The sequence below is a fragment of the Lasioglossum baleicum genome, chromosome 9 (assembly GCF_051020765.1).
Source record: "Lasioglossum baleicum chromosome 9, iyLasBale1, whole genome shotgun sequence".
In the NCBI taxonomy this organism is placed as follows: Eukaryota; Metazoa; Arthropoda; class Insecta; order Hymenoptera; family Halictidae; genus Lasioglossum; species Lasioglossum baleicum.
In genome coordinates, this window is record NC_134937.1 from 10,858,148 (window position 1) to 10,872,475 (window position 14,328).

General features: G+C 41.8%; 1 protein-coding gene across 15 annotated transcripts in view; it reads right to left on the bottom strand.

Annotated features, from left to right (window-relative positions):
* Nucleotides 1-14,328, bottom strand: part of Shaker (potassium voltage-gated channel protein Shaker) — a 225,530-nt gene that overhangs the window by 15,356 nt on the left and 195,846 nt on the right. For 10 of the 15 annotated variants that reach the window (XM_076431094.1, XM_076431083.1, XM_076431098.1 and 7 more), the window contains 2 exons: nt 12,072-12,337; nt 1,566-6,458 (listed from right to left, as the gene is read on the bottom strand). In XM_076431094.1, coding sequence (XP_076287209.1) covers nt 5,228-6,458; nt 12,072-12,337 — 1,497 coding nt within the window. In that variant the 3' untranslated portion in view covers nt 1,566-5,227. Of the gene's footprint in view, nt 1-1,389; nt 6,459-12,071; nt 12,338-14,328 lie in introns of those variants that run through there. The other 5 variants (XM_076431088.1, XM_076431085.1, XM_076431084.1 and 2 more) reach the window with 5 other exon arrangements.

Here is a 14,328-nt window from a genome sequence, read left to right on the forward strand (position 1 = left end):
ACTTCCAACTTCGATTTTGACCTGGTTCTGTACAATGATAGATGCTTCATAATGATGTGCATAAAATGTTAGCCGTAGTTGCTTGGTAGTTTTGAAGATATAAATAAAATTGAAGATGCATATACTTCTTTATGTATTTCGAAAAGGTTATTGTAGCAACAGATGTTGCAATGGTGGAGAGAGGTAGTTTCTTGCAGGGATTTATGCTGGTTTAACAATGTTGTTTTTATGGCAATTTTATTGTCATTTTTCATGGTGCATACGAGAGAAATACAAACAATATGAAATATTCTTCGAGAGTTGACGTGAACGTCAAAAATGAATTTTTCATTTGTATTTTTGCTGTATTCTGCACAATGATACCACAATAAGATTGCCAGAAAAAGAACTTCGTTAAACGAGAATTCCAGGACAATCCATGTCGCAATCTTTTTTGGTATATACATAAAGAAGTATTTAATTGTTTGTATTTACGCCATTGTGGACTTGTATGCTACCATCAGACTGCGGATTTCACGCATTTATGTAAAGATAGAAGAAGAATTCAAGAGTTCAGAATTCGAGAATTCATTGTAAATAATTCTATTGAAGAAAATTTCGAAAATTTATATTTTGCATGAAGATCCACAGTCTATCATTGTACAGAAGCTCGTCGACTCTTTGCACTCGAAGCCACCTAATTGATAGCTCCAGCACTTAAATATTGCTTCCATGTACCTTTTCTTCATCTCATACGAATGTATGAAATTAATCATATAATACTGAAACATTTAGCAATCTATTCAGTAGAAACGAACATAGAAAAAATTGCTCTGAATTCAGTCTACAGCTGTGTCCACACCGAAGCAGCATCGAGCAACTTTCTGTCACGTCTCAATCCAAAAAGTCGCATGCCGCTTGAGCGTGTGCAGAGCTCCAGACCCACCGCTCGAGTGCGAAGTGTCGAGATCAAAATTGTACGGTCAGAGTGCGTCTCTTGCAAATATATAGATAGAGTAATGCTTCCGGGGTGGACCAACAGAGAGAAAGAACAAAGAGGGTGTATCGGGTTTGGGTAGATCGAAAGTGACAGTAGTAGATCCGACGGAGAATAGAAAGTTGGCAAAGTAGAAGAAATCGGGATCAGAGAGACAGAGTAGAAAAAGTATAAGTATAATCGAAGTAATTCGAAGTAAGAGTTTTCTATATAAGTTAATTAATCGAAGTAAGTAGGTAAGTAAGTAGGTAATTAAGTAAGTTATAAGAATAAGTTTGAGACAAGTTAATAGAGAAAAGTTAATAGAAAATAGAGTTAATAGATAAAATAGTTAATAGTTTATATAAAGAGTGTGTGTTCGTTTGTTTGGCGGGCATTAACTAGAGTCTTAAGTGAAAGTGAGTACATCATACGTCATGTCACCATAGCCCACGGTCGTCATCGTGACAACGGCCCACCAGAACGCGTCCGGAATGGACTTGAAGAACGAATTCTCGGAACCGGCCTCCGCGAAGTATACTGCCGATGAGAATAGCACCACACCTGCAATGCAAGGAAGAAAACACCGGTTCAGTGGGTTTAACGCCCCCGGTGGCTCTGTACCTCATGTCCCCGTAGCCCACGGTCGTCATCGTGACCACCGCCCACCAGAACGCGTCCGGTATCGATTTGAAGAAGCTGTCCTGCGTGCCCGCCTCCGCGAAGTATACCGCCGACGAGAACAGCACCACACCTGGAACGCACACAAGAGGAACACACGCTTCAAGACACGCTATTTTCTCTAGCGAGCCCTAGCTCTCTCTCTCTCGCTCGCTCGCTCCCACTCTCTCGCTCTCGCTTTCTCTCTCTTTCTCTCACTCTCTCTAGTTCTTTTCTGTATCTTTGGTTTTCTTGATGCATCTTGCGACCAATCGCGTATCGATTCTGTTCCTCGATCGATGGAGATCGTTCTTCCGCGCGATACTTGTGTTTTCTTTCTTTGTTTCTTTCCTTTCTCTCTCTTTCTCTTTCTCTCTCTCTCTCTTTTCTCGGTTCGGTCTCTCCTCGACGTTGGAAATCCCACAGTGTCTCTTCTGCCCGGCTACCTCGTCGATCGAGCGAAATATCGACGGTTCTTATGGGGTCCGTTCCATCAGGATGATTGGACCCGGACCAATTCCCCAGGAAAACGGCCATCGACCATCCTCTGGCCGTACGTCGGTTTCGGTTACCTAGATCTCTCTCGGCTGAGAACCTCCATCAGGATTCTCCTGCTCTCTCTCTCTTTGTCGGCGATACCCTTATTATTATTATTATTATCACTATTATTTTTATCGTTATTGTTATTAGTGTACTTTTTTTTTGTCTAGTTTCATTTCTCATGTTACTTTATATATATTTTTTTTGTATGCACGTATATTTATTATATGGACATACAGAGATTTTTTTTTTCGTTATACTTTCTTCTTATTTAACCAACGATGTGCTTGCCGTTTCTTTTTTCGGTGCGTTGACTATCGCGTCATCTGATCACCGGTGACATGATAATCAATACGCTGGTAAAAGATACTCGGTTTGACTTGACAGGAAAGAGTGGTCGAGAGAAAAGTTCGATAGGGGGGTATAGGGGGTGGGGGGCATGAAAGAGGGGGACTTTGTCGATATCCGATTTTTCGTCCCTTTGGCGGGGAACGGAGTGTAAAGCGGGCTTGTTGGTCTAAGACCCGTGCAAGGTAACGCGATCTTATCATTCGACGCATCGGAATGCCGGTTACTAGATTTATCGAGTTCCGAGAGAATCTTTCGAATTCCGAAGAATTTTAGTTACAGCCTCTTTTTTGGCTCTACTCCGAAGAGAAAAGGAAACAATGATCGAGGTGTTGTAAATGTGTGGGTGGGTCTCTGGTTACCCATTAACCCTGCGGAGGTTGTATTCTTTTTTGAAGACACCGCTTTTTTAATATTGGAGGCTCAGTTACACAATTTTAGAATACAATTATTCGGTATCTAAAAATAGGAGCTTTTATCACCACGTATAAAAATATATCGAAATTCTTTTCTCTTTCGCTACGATTAAAACGCTACGTTTTTATCTCCTTACTTTGCTACTCTATATGTAATATAGGAAGATCCTGGATACTTGTGGAATGGTCAAAAAATATTTGTACAATTCGAGGCTCTACGTTACATATTCATGAAGTTAAACAACCACCCCCGCAAGGTTCAACCTTTTCCAACACTAGACTGCGGATCTTCATGCAAAATGAAAATGTATTTTCTCTTTCAATCGTCTTTCAATCATCTCATAAAAAGGCAAATATAATATAAAAATCTCTCAACACTTTTAGTGCCCATCCAGCAGCCTCGGAGCTTTCATCAAATCAATTTGAAGATCTCTGACGCTAAAAATATTCCTTCATCCTGCAAATTTGCAGATGCTAACCAAATTTGCATTTACAATTTACAATTTGCAATTAATTCCGTCTGCCATTTCTAGAAGACGTAGCACTCAAAGCGTTAAATTCTGCGAACGTCTTTATTCATTTTTCTGATAAATGCATGATATCCGCAGTCCACCCATCAACATACAACAATGTTAAGAGAACCCGCGAACCGGTTACCTTGCACGGCAGAAGAAGAGGGCCGTCAAGAGATATGTAAAATAGAAAAAAAAAGTAGAGTAAGAAAGAACGAAGCGATGGAACCTGCGTGTCCTGTCCTGGCCAGACATAGTGGTCACCGCGTAACCGGCGGAGCAAAGTTAGCGAAAGTTATCGGAAAGGGGTCTTGCCCTTCCACAGAAGGTACGATTCCTGAGGGGGCAAGGACATCGCCGGAAACTTCCTCCGGGACCTGAATTAAGAATCGATAGAGGAACGAACGGGGGGTTGTAAATCTGTCGGCGAGACTGTTCGAGACCTGTTTTGCAGAATGGGAGGCGCCCGCCATTATCGGGAGAAACAATGCGAGAGAGCCAACGATTCATCCGCGATCTCCGAAACGATCTCTCGCCCCCCTCTTTGCTATCGCGAAACGAGCAAGTACAATGGGAACCGCGAGATTTTCACCGGCTCACAGTGCGTTGACAATGGACAAAAATTTGAAAAATCAATTTTCACATTCTGCTATTTAAAATCTTCATAAAAGTGTTTCTAGCCAATAAACGAGCGAAAAGTTTCTATTAAAATTCATTCTAGCTCTTTGTTAATTCCACTTTCTCGAGATCGAACTAATAATGTAAATTTAAACGCCACCGGTGATTTTAATTGAGGTTTGCAAAAAAACACTTCTTGTGTAAAACTGCTTCGTGATTCTCGACGGAAAAACAAGATAAAAATTTTAACTATTTTTTTTTATGTCAGAGGACTTTCCAGCTTATGAAAAAATGTTTCAAATGAAAGTTACAAGGTATACAGTTGCACAATTTTTCGATGTTTGCAAAATCAGAGCTACTCTAGTGTTTTGAAAACGTCTCAGTGTCACCTTCAATATCACCTAATAAACAAGACAGATTTCCCCTCAAAATTACAATAATAACCTCTACGTAACCTCCCTGTGACTGCAATGTCAAACAAATACAATCATCCTGTACCCTCTTCTATATTATATAACTTTCGTCTGAAACATTTTCCAGTAACGAGATTTTCAACGCACTGTGCGGCCGTGTGTGTGCCTCTATTCGCGTGCGAGACTCTACAGAGAGAGAGTTCGCGAAACTCTGTTGGGGAGAGCGATTCGAATCCGAAACGGGCGAAATCCGAAGAAGAACGATTTAGCATGAGATTTATATTAGAAAACCGTCAGGGTGAGAAAACACGAAGAACCACGGTCGATTGGACAGCTCGTAGATGATTCGAGTGGTGATTACGGTTATTCGCTGGCTGATTGGTTACCGATTGATTGGGCCAGCCGTCGGCGGGATTCTTTTCTCTTATATTTTTGGTTTCGACTTTCGAAGCCGGGCACACTAAAAAAAAACAAAAAAAAAACTCCGATCCGTGTGTTTCGGAGAATAATATACATTAATCTCCAGGGACGGTACAGGAAGATGTGGTCTCTATATATATATATATATACACACACGGGCACGCATGTATATATATACTTATATGTACCGGTACTCGATAATACGTATGTAACACGTGTGGCGGTCGTTGAGCAGAGGTTTTTGAGTGAACGTCTCGGGAACTGGCGTGCTCGTCCCGAGGAGCGGACTGGTTCTAATTTCTCTAGACGAGCTACCGTGATATCCTCGTTCAGCAAGGTTCTCGATTATCGAAGACTAGCCCTAATGATGAAGTAGGTAGGTAGAGCTCTCGGCTTCTCTATCGTCGTGATCTCGTCTCGGAGGCACTCTCTCTCTCTCCCGACGATACATACACATAAGAGAAACACTGGCGGTGGTGTAGTGTCTGTCTCTCGCGAGGCAGGTGAGAAGGTGAGAGACGACACCGACGGACGAGAACACAAGAGTGTCGGTCGTTCTAAAAAAAAAGCGTCTGGGAGATATGCTGGTATGTGTATGCGTGTGTGTGTGTGTGTACGTGTCTGTGTGTACGTGTCCGTGTGGTCAACGAATCGTTCCGACAAGAAAAAGAAAAAAAAGGAAGAAAAAGTATGAGAAGGTACGAAAGAGTAGATATTACTCGTATCGTGTTTTCCTTTATCAGTAAACAGAAGGTAGACGGCGCCGGTATAGAAACACGCGGCGGTTTCTCTTTTTGTTTGTTTAATTGTTTTTGGTATTCTCTTTTCTTTGCAAAGAAGAGACAGACAGAGTAAGTAAAACAGAGTGAAGAAAATATATTTAGATCGTATAGGCAAAGAAGAAGATGACGCAGTGTGAACGGGAGACTCACCGATGAAGAGGAAAAAGATGAGCAAGCCGAGCTCCCTCATGGAGGCCTTGAGCGTACGGCCGAGGATCTGAAGGCCTTTACTGTGCCTGGACAGCTTGAATATCCGGAACACCCTGACAAGCCTGATGACCCTGAGTATCGCCAGGGACATGGCCTGGTTCGTGCTCTTGTCCTGCGGGCTTACCGGCGCCTTCGGCAGATCGATCGTTTCCTCCTCCTCGGCCATCACGGTGCCGAGCGTGATGAAGTAAGGAATGATCGCGATGATGTCGATGAAGTTCATTACGTCACGGAAGAAGTTCAGTTTGTTTGGACAGGCGAGGAAGCGCACCGATAACTCGAACGTGAACCAGATGATACAAATAGTCTCTATTAGGAAGAACGGGTCCGTGATGTCCGGCACTTCGTCCTCCTCGATCTTCGTGCCGTTCGTCGTCGTGTTGAACACCTTGTAGTGCTTGAACTCCGGCAGGGTCTCCAGGCAGAATATCACGATCGACAGGAGGATCACGAACACGGATATTATGGCGACGACCCGGGCGCCCTGCGAGCTCTCCGGGTACTCGAACAACAGCCAGACCTTCCTCTGCAGCTCGTGCGTCGGCAGCGGCTTCTCCTCCTCCTTGATGAACCCTTCGTCCTCCCTGCGGCAACAATTCACCATTCTCAAATGCGCCACACATTTCTCATACTACACCAGAGACACCATCGGGATCTCTCGCCTAACCCCCCCAACAACGTCGTACCCAAGTCAGAATCTCCGGGGCCATTTCACTCCCAAAAACGGTAAAAATTAAAACGATATCAAGCAGATTTTTCTATTTAATATTGTCCTTTGTTGCTGGCTTCATAGGGTCCGAGACATACTGATACTGATCTCTGCCTTGTGGTGTTGCTCTAATATACTGGACGTCCGCATTGTTCACCTGTCCAATTGAAAATGTCATTTGGAACATGACCTGTATATTACAGTAACGCTACAAGGCACATATTATCAGTGTGTTTTCAACCCCATGATGAACCTAGGGCTCACTGGATGAAAATTTTAGTTAGCAAATAGTTTTTACCATTTTTGGGACCCAAATGACCCACAGAGCATCGCCCGAGAGAGTTTTTCGGTTTCTCTACCACTAGTGATTAGACCGAGCAGCTTCGTGCACCTCTTTCCTTATCTAAACAACATTCTACCTTGAATTTATACACGAAGGTCAATGTTGTGAATGGTTGTTGCCACTCGTAGATCATTCGAAGGCAGATTGATTTTTTATAATTCAATACTCATAATTATGCCACATTGCCTTTTCATTGATATTACAGAAGAGTCTCTTCTGAATGGAGCAGTATGATTCAATAGTGCATTATGGACATCTGAATGTGTCTGAACAATTGTTAATATGTAAAAGACACACAAAATCAATATCACAATTTACAGTGTAATATTAAATCATATGATCCTATTGAGAAGAGTATAATGAACAATTCTCTAAATTAATTTTCTAGATAGTCGCATCAAAAATTCAATTTCAAAAATCAGTCAAAACAGCCTCGAAAAATTTCTCGATATTCTGGTATAATTATATAAATGCATAAAGCTGATCGGTCAACTAAATTAGCTGCAACTACTGAAAGAAAGGGGACGTGTGTGTTGTGCGTGTTCGTCGAAATCGCAGGTTGGAAGGTTGGCCGCTTCTCTTGCGTCAAAAATTCGTTGGGTGAAAGAGAAAACCTTTTTGTCGACGAGAACGTCGTCGACAATTTCTGGTACAAGATAAGCAGCCTTCTGTGTCCATTACTACTTTTCCGACCTGCGGGTTCGGCGAAACGGAATCTGAAGAGTTCTAGGGTCAAGCTAACGTTACAAAGAAATAATGGAGGTAAATGTTTTTACCTTCAGCCTCTTCTTAATGCTTTTACTCCAAAAAAAGAGAAACTCTAAACAACGAGATCGTTTTTGTTTTGTTCTTTTCGTGTAACCTCGAGAACCATTTCGACCGTAATTCCGTCCGTCGTCTGACCGAAACGGTTACTTCCACTGGCCGCAGTAGTAGAAGCAACCATCGAGTCCGGCCGACAAACAAAACGACCAACTATTTCACCGGGAATGTTGATTCCTCGGTGTGGAAACTGACGTTTCCTTCTTGTTACGCGGTGCACTCGGTGACCGGGATTTAGGCGATCAAACTTTGCGCTATACTTTTCCCCCAAATCAGCGAAATTTCAATTTCAAACTATGTATTTCGTGTATCAGACTATCTTGTCTCTAGAGATTTCAAGGTTATCTGTCCTTTCTAATAATCTAGAACCTCGCGACCTTCGTGTGACGATTAAAAGATTAAAATTGACGAATCTGTCTCTGTAATGGACAAATTATACTAGTTCTCGATTCAAACTGAAAACTATTTCTTTCAGGGACCTCTTTATCCGATCTCAAGCCCGAGGAACAATTTTTGAAAAGTCGTCTCACGGTTCGCGTTTTAAACGAAGCCCATTAAAAAGTTTTCCCTAATTCTTCCGGTGGCTGATTGCCCCAGGAAATTGCTTTCATTTCAAAAGATCCGATGACCGAGCGAGATCTCGATTCCGATGAGGAATGTTTGGATTTCGATAGGGAAGTTTTTGTCATCGTTGCGAGGGACGTTGTATAATGGTCGGGCAAAGTTTGATAGCCGGTGTTCCTGTCACCGGGCGCGAATTCCTCGGTTGGAACGCGAAATGACGGACACACGGGGGTGTACGGGGGCGGAGAGTTTCGTTCTGCGGTAACGAAAGTCACGAAACGGGATCTGCCCGATCCGCCCCCAGGAGCTAGAGGATTGAACATCCCTGAACAATGAGCCCCCGTCGGAGTTCAGCTCGAGGCCTCGATTTTCCAGGGGTCTCCAACCTTCCTCCCTTCCTCCTGTTTAACTATGTTCCCGAACTAATCTTGACCGCGACAAAAACATTCTAATTAGCCGCTCGCTGCCGCTCCTCGGCAAACACCGATCGCGACTCAACCGTTCGTTGTCTCTATTAGCCCAGTCAATGAATATAAGGGGGGTGTAGAGGGAAATGGAAGGAACACAATTTTTAACTTTGGGACTTTGTTTCGACTAGTTAGCAGGCAAACATACTAAGAAGAAGTGGGACGTAGAAGATCCCCTTTTTCGGTTTTCCGCTTATATCTCGGAAACTATGTGTCCTAGCGATAAGACTATCCTATACAAAATTAAAGCTGACAAAATGTACCATAAGATTGACTCCATCCAGTTTTTCGCTATCTCGCATAGTTTCCGAGAAAAAGAAATTTTTGCCTCACGTTTTTTGTCTTATTTAACTAGCTAACTCTTCAGCCCAATTAGTGAACTTCGAGCGCGGGTGTCTCCGAAACTATGCGAGATAGCGAAAAACTGAATCAAATCAATCTTGTGTCACATTTTGTCAGCTTTAATTGTGTATAGAATGGTGTTATCGCTAGGACGCATAGTTTCCGAGATATAAGCGGAAAACCGAAAAGGGGGACCTCCTACGTGCCCCCTGCACCCTGCTCACCTTCTAGGAGTGGGGACTTTTAGTATGTTTACCTCCTAACTAGTCCAAACAAAGACGCAAAGTTGAAAATTGTGTTCCTTCCATTTCCCTCTACTACTTTTCGTTGACTGGACTATATCTGGTTCTATCTATCTAAAAAGGTAGTTCTATCTTTGCGAGGTAGTTCTATCTTTGCGAGATAGTTCTATTTATCTTTCGATTCCTTCGCGAGGTAATACTATTTACTTTTCTATTTCCTCGCGCGAGGTAATTCTATTTATGTTTCTATTTCCTCGCGAGGTGTTCGTTTTCGTTTCGTAACGTTTAGTTGCGTTTTCCAACAGCCCCCGTCAGATTTTCTCAGACGGGAGGGTGTCTCGAATCTATCGAAAGCAGTGATTTTTATTTAGTAACAAAAAGATTGTGGGGCACTCGTGTACCTAATAATAGCTAACTGTTATTTGTCCTCTTGTTACGAACAGACCGCGGTCGTTTGCGAGAACTAATTTCTAGGGCACAATTTTATCGGATGATTCGACCGTGCTGGCTTCAATTGTTTGTACACTGTCGTATGAAATAATATTTCGAACAAAGACTGTAGAGGCTTAAGTGAAGCTTAAATTAACAACAATTCGCAAAGTTCATCTTGAGAAATTCTTTTAAATGATGTACAGGGTGTCTTGGAAATATTCCACTGCTAGAAATATGCATACTTTTGACGCAAACGCAAATCAAAGAGATCTACGCGGTCGCATAGATCAAAATGTAAAAGTTTGTATTTGTGACGGAAGTACACGTGTTTGAATTGTGAAAATTTTTGGACGCCCTGTATATACATTGTAAAGTCTCAGGATGAATTGCACGTCCCTATAGAACGTAATTTGTTTTTGTTCGAAGCATTTTTTCACGCAACCGATAGTTCCGAAACAATTTAGGGCAGCAGAGTCGAGTGACTCACCCGGTATAGTCTTCGTTAGGAGCTCTATTCTGCGACACAAATTGCATCGATCGATGTATCGATCATTTGTTTCTCCGTTTGATCTACTACCCCTGACAGAGAGTACTCGATTATTACAACAACACAATAACAGTAGCTAACAGTATTCAAAGAAAATATTAAATAAACGTTCATGTTCGTCTAACCAAATACAAACTAATACACTATTCGTGGTGTGTGAAGATTCTGAAGGATTGTTCAGTGACAAAGTAAGGAACACTGTTAGGAATACAACGTGTGCTACGTCTGTGCAGTCAACATTTATCTGACGTCCGAACAAAATATTAAACAATACATCGAACACTCCACAACAACAACAAAGACTATCTCGTACAGATTCCTAAAGAAATTGTTCATACTTTCTCGATAAAGAAACGAACGTAGTAGGCTGGTGCACGTGAAATGCGTGAAGCTGTAAATCCGGACGTCACAAGACGTCATTAAATGATTGAAGCAAGGATATTAAACAATTTCAAACAACTTAATTGATTGGATAAATCATTTAGAAACAGGGACCATGGAATAACAAGTATTTCATCGACTAAAATCGTATTGGTTACAAATAAGGATTATAACGTAACAGTTATCGACAAGGGAAATTCATTTCGATCGCTCATAATTAGACTGCGGATTTTATGCATTTATGACAAAAATGGATACGTACAATTTAAAGCAGTGGACATATTAAAAATATTTAAGGACATTAATATATTATTCTCAGAATAACAGGATAATTAAAAGAAGAATACAATTTTTATTTGGCTCCTGTGTCCTGCAATCAAAGCAACCTTTTTTTATTTTGCATAAAGATCCGCAGTCTACTCATAATAGTTATTCGATGAGATAAATTTATTTCGATCGCTCATAACAGTTATCGATGAGAGAAGTTCATTTCGATCGCTCATAACGGTTGTTGATGAAGGTTTGTAATAATTATTATTAAATAGTACAACTTTCAAATGGTAGACAATCAATTATTTCATAAATTGTTAAAAAATTGTCGATTTTGTGTTGTTCTTATGGTCTGTTGATTCGTCTTGTTGTACGAAACCTTCTCAATGAATTTCAATGTCTTGCTCCATCCGAAAAAGAGTAGACAACTCAATAATTAAATAAGCAACCAAAATGAGTTTTCTCATCAATAATTAATATGAACAAGTGAAAAGAAATTCGATCATCGATAACTGGTATTGGTTATGAGCGATAGAAATAAATTTCTCTCATCGATACCTGTTATGAGTGATCGAAATGAACTTCTCTCATGGATAACTGCTTTCAGCAATCGACACAGTTTTTCTTCATCGATAACAGTTATCGAGGAGGATCCAATTTTTTGAACACTAGTAACTGTTATTTGTAACCAAAAACTACAAAAATCGATATTTTTTAATCATTTTGTTCTTTGACTTTTTTTCTTTATATCTTGTGTACATTATCTTAAATTTTAATAACAATCAACTTTTTATTAACGATTTTTATCGCAGAAAATGTCAGAATAATTGCTATTTTTGGTCCCTGTTTAGAATACAAATATTTTCGGTGGGAAAATGAATGTTGACAGATTGTTATTCTCCGCGTGCACCAGTCTAATATGTCCGTTTCTCCCTGCACATCTTTCCCAGGGGTAGTTTGTTGATCTCTGAACAAATGAGTCAGCAGTAAAAACGTGGTCGGTCTGTTCGCGACTGATTCATCCCGGAGACTGTACCTCGAGGAGGATTGAAGAAGCAGAGGATGTTGGAATGCGTACCTGAACTTGTTGGTGGCCAGCTCGCCCAGCTCGTAAAACTTGATCTCCTCGGAGAAGACATCGAGAGGAACGTTGACCGGACGACGCAGCCTGCCGCCGCTCTGGTAGTAGTAAAGTATCGCGTCGAAGGAGGGCCGGTTCCGGTCGAAGAAGTACTCGTTGCGAAGCGGATCGAAGTATCGGATCCGCCGTGACGGATCGCCAAGGAGCGTGTCCGGAAATTGGTTCAGCGTACGCAGCTGCGTCTCAAACCGTAAACCGCTCACCTGTCCGGGATCGAAACCGATAATCGATTATGCGAGAGAACACCGTACACCGTACACGCACACATACAGCGAGACCCCGCCCTAACACCAAATCCCCTTTCATCCTGGCCAGAGGATACCCTGCTAATTGGGACACCGGATTAATTCCCCTGCAAACCCTGGCTAATTCGACTACACCTTTTCTTTTCGACACTTGACACCTGACCGATCCACTGAGTTTTCATCAGTGGCTTTCATTACAGCACTTCGATCACTATTCGATTCTGATCCGGCTTCTTTTTGTTTTCTTTTAGCACTTTGTGTACGTCCCATTCAAAGTTAGATCAATCGGCTAGAAAAAATCGCAAGTCAAGTTTCAAGTACTCTTTGTAAAGGGGGAGCTTCGTTCTGTAAATCTAAGATAGTTTCGGTAGGCAGACAAATTTTTTGACGCTTTTACAGACGTTTCAATTCGTAACATTTAGGGCCAAAAAAGTGTTTTCAGTTTCTCATCTGCTATATTGTGCACAAATATCTCAGATAAAGTGAAAGCAGATAATTTAAGCTTTAAAATGAGCCCAGGTATAATGTTCTATTATTCATTTTAACGAAATTATCACAGTTCGAAAATTGACAAATCTCGAGAAGGGAGTAATAGCGATTAAGCAAGAATATGGATATTTCTCACAAGATTTTTAAAGAAGATTTACTTCTCGCTGAAACAACACTACGCGCCATTTGCAAACCGCTAAAATAGAGCTTACAGTCGAGTGCTCTATACGTAATCTGATCATCTCGAGGCCGAGAGGATCCTAGAGAGGATCCTATTCCACCTGCTCTCGACTCTGTCGCGTCGAATAGGTTATAAAATGGCGTACGTTCGTTCGAGCGTGAGGGTTTTGACGAGCGAGAGGAATTTTATGCTGCGTCGTCTTTTGTTCGGCCGAAACGAGGTTCGTTTGATGACCGGCGATGATCGTGACTCGACTGGCGCATCACATAAACTCAGCATTGTTCGGCTATTTATTATTGCAATTGTTCGCTGTACCATTTGGGAAACAGCTCTATTCCTCATTTATTATTCGCGGGATGTACAGACAGATAAAAAGCAAACAATTGCTGATCACGTTGATGTCACAGGCATCGTTATTACTAGACTGCGGATCCTTGTGTGCAAAATAAATACTAATTTCTTTTAATAATTTTAGTAGCTCGTAAATTACGTACTGGCAATATTAAATTCATCTGACGTTCCCTCTATTTTGTGTTTCACCTACTCGCCATGAATGCATCAAATTGTGTTGGTGGACGGTTCGCACAGGGGTGATCGCGAATAATTCTAAATAAATCGGCATGGAAACCCGATTTGTTTTGGCCCGAACGGGACGTTCGTCGATGCTGTCTCTCTCTCTCCCATGCTGCGGAAAAACTAATAAAGGAAACTGGGGTAATTGCGGCCGGCCATTAGGACGATTAAGAATAAAAAGAAGAAGTATCGCATCGGTTAGAACTGTCGCGGGGATGGGCGGCAGGCACAGGTTTATCGACGACGCGTCCACCGCGGCACCGCCTCCGCTTCCTCAATTCTGATATTGCGTTACTCGGGGAATTAAAGACTCAAGCTGGGCTTCGACGATGCTCGAGGCGCTGGGGACACTGGCCTGCAGCTCGGCTGACATTTAATAAACGAGCGAGATTCGATCCGTGAATCGATTCGACCGGCCGAGATTCCGACGGCACGCGTCCCGCGTTCGTGGTCGCGTGGCTCCCGTCGATTCGAAACATTAAATCGATTTTACATGCAGGATCCATCGACGAACAGAGTCTCAATAATTTCTTATAAAAGTATAAGTAAAGTACAGAAAGATTTAGAAAAGAAAGATTTAGAACGATCTGATCTAAATTGAACAATCTTTCACCGGGAAAAATTTGTGACTGCACGAGCTTAACCCCTTCCCCTATAATGTCGTGTCTGACTCGTGATGAAGATTCTGAACAGAGTCGAAATAAAT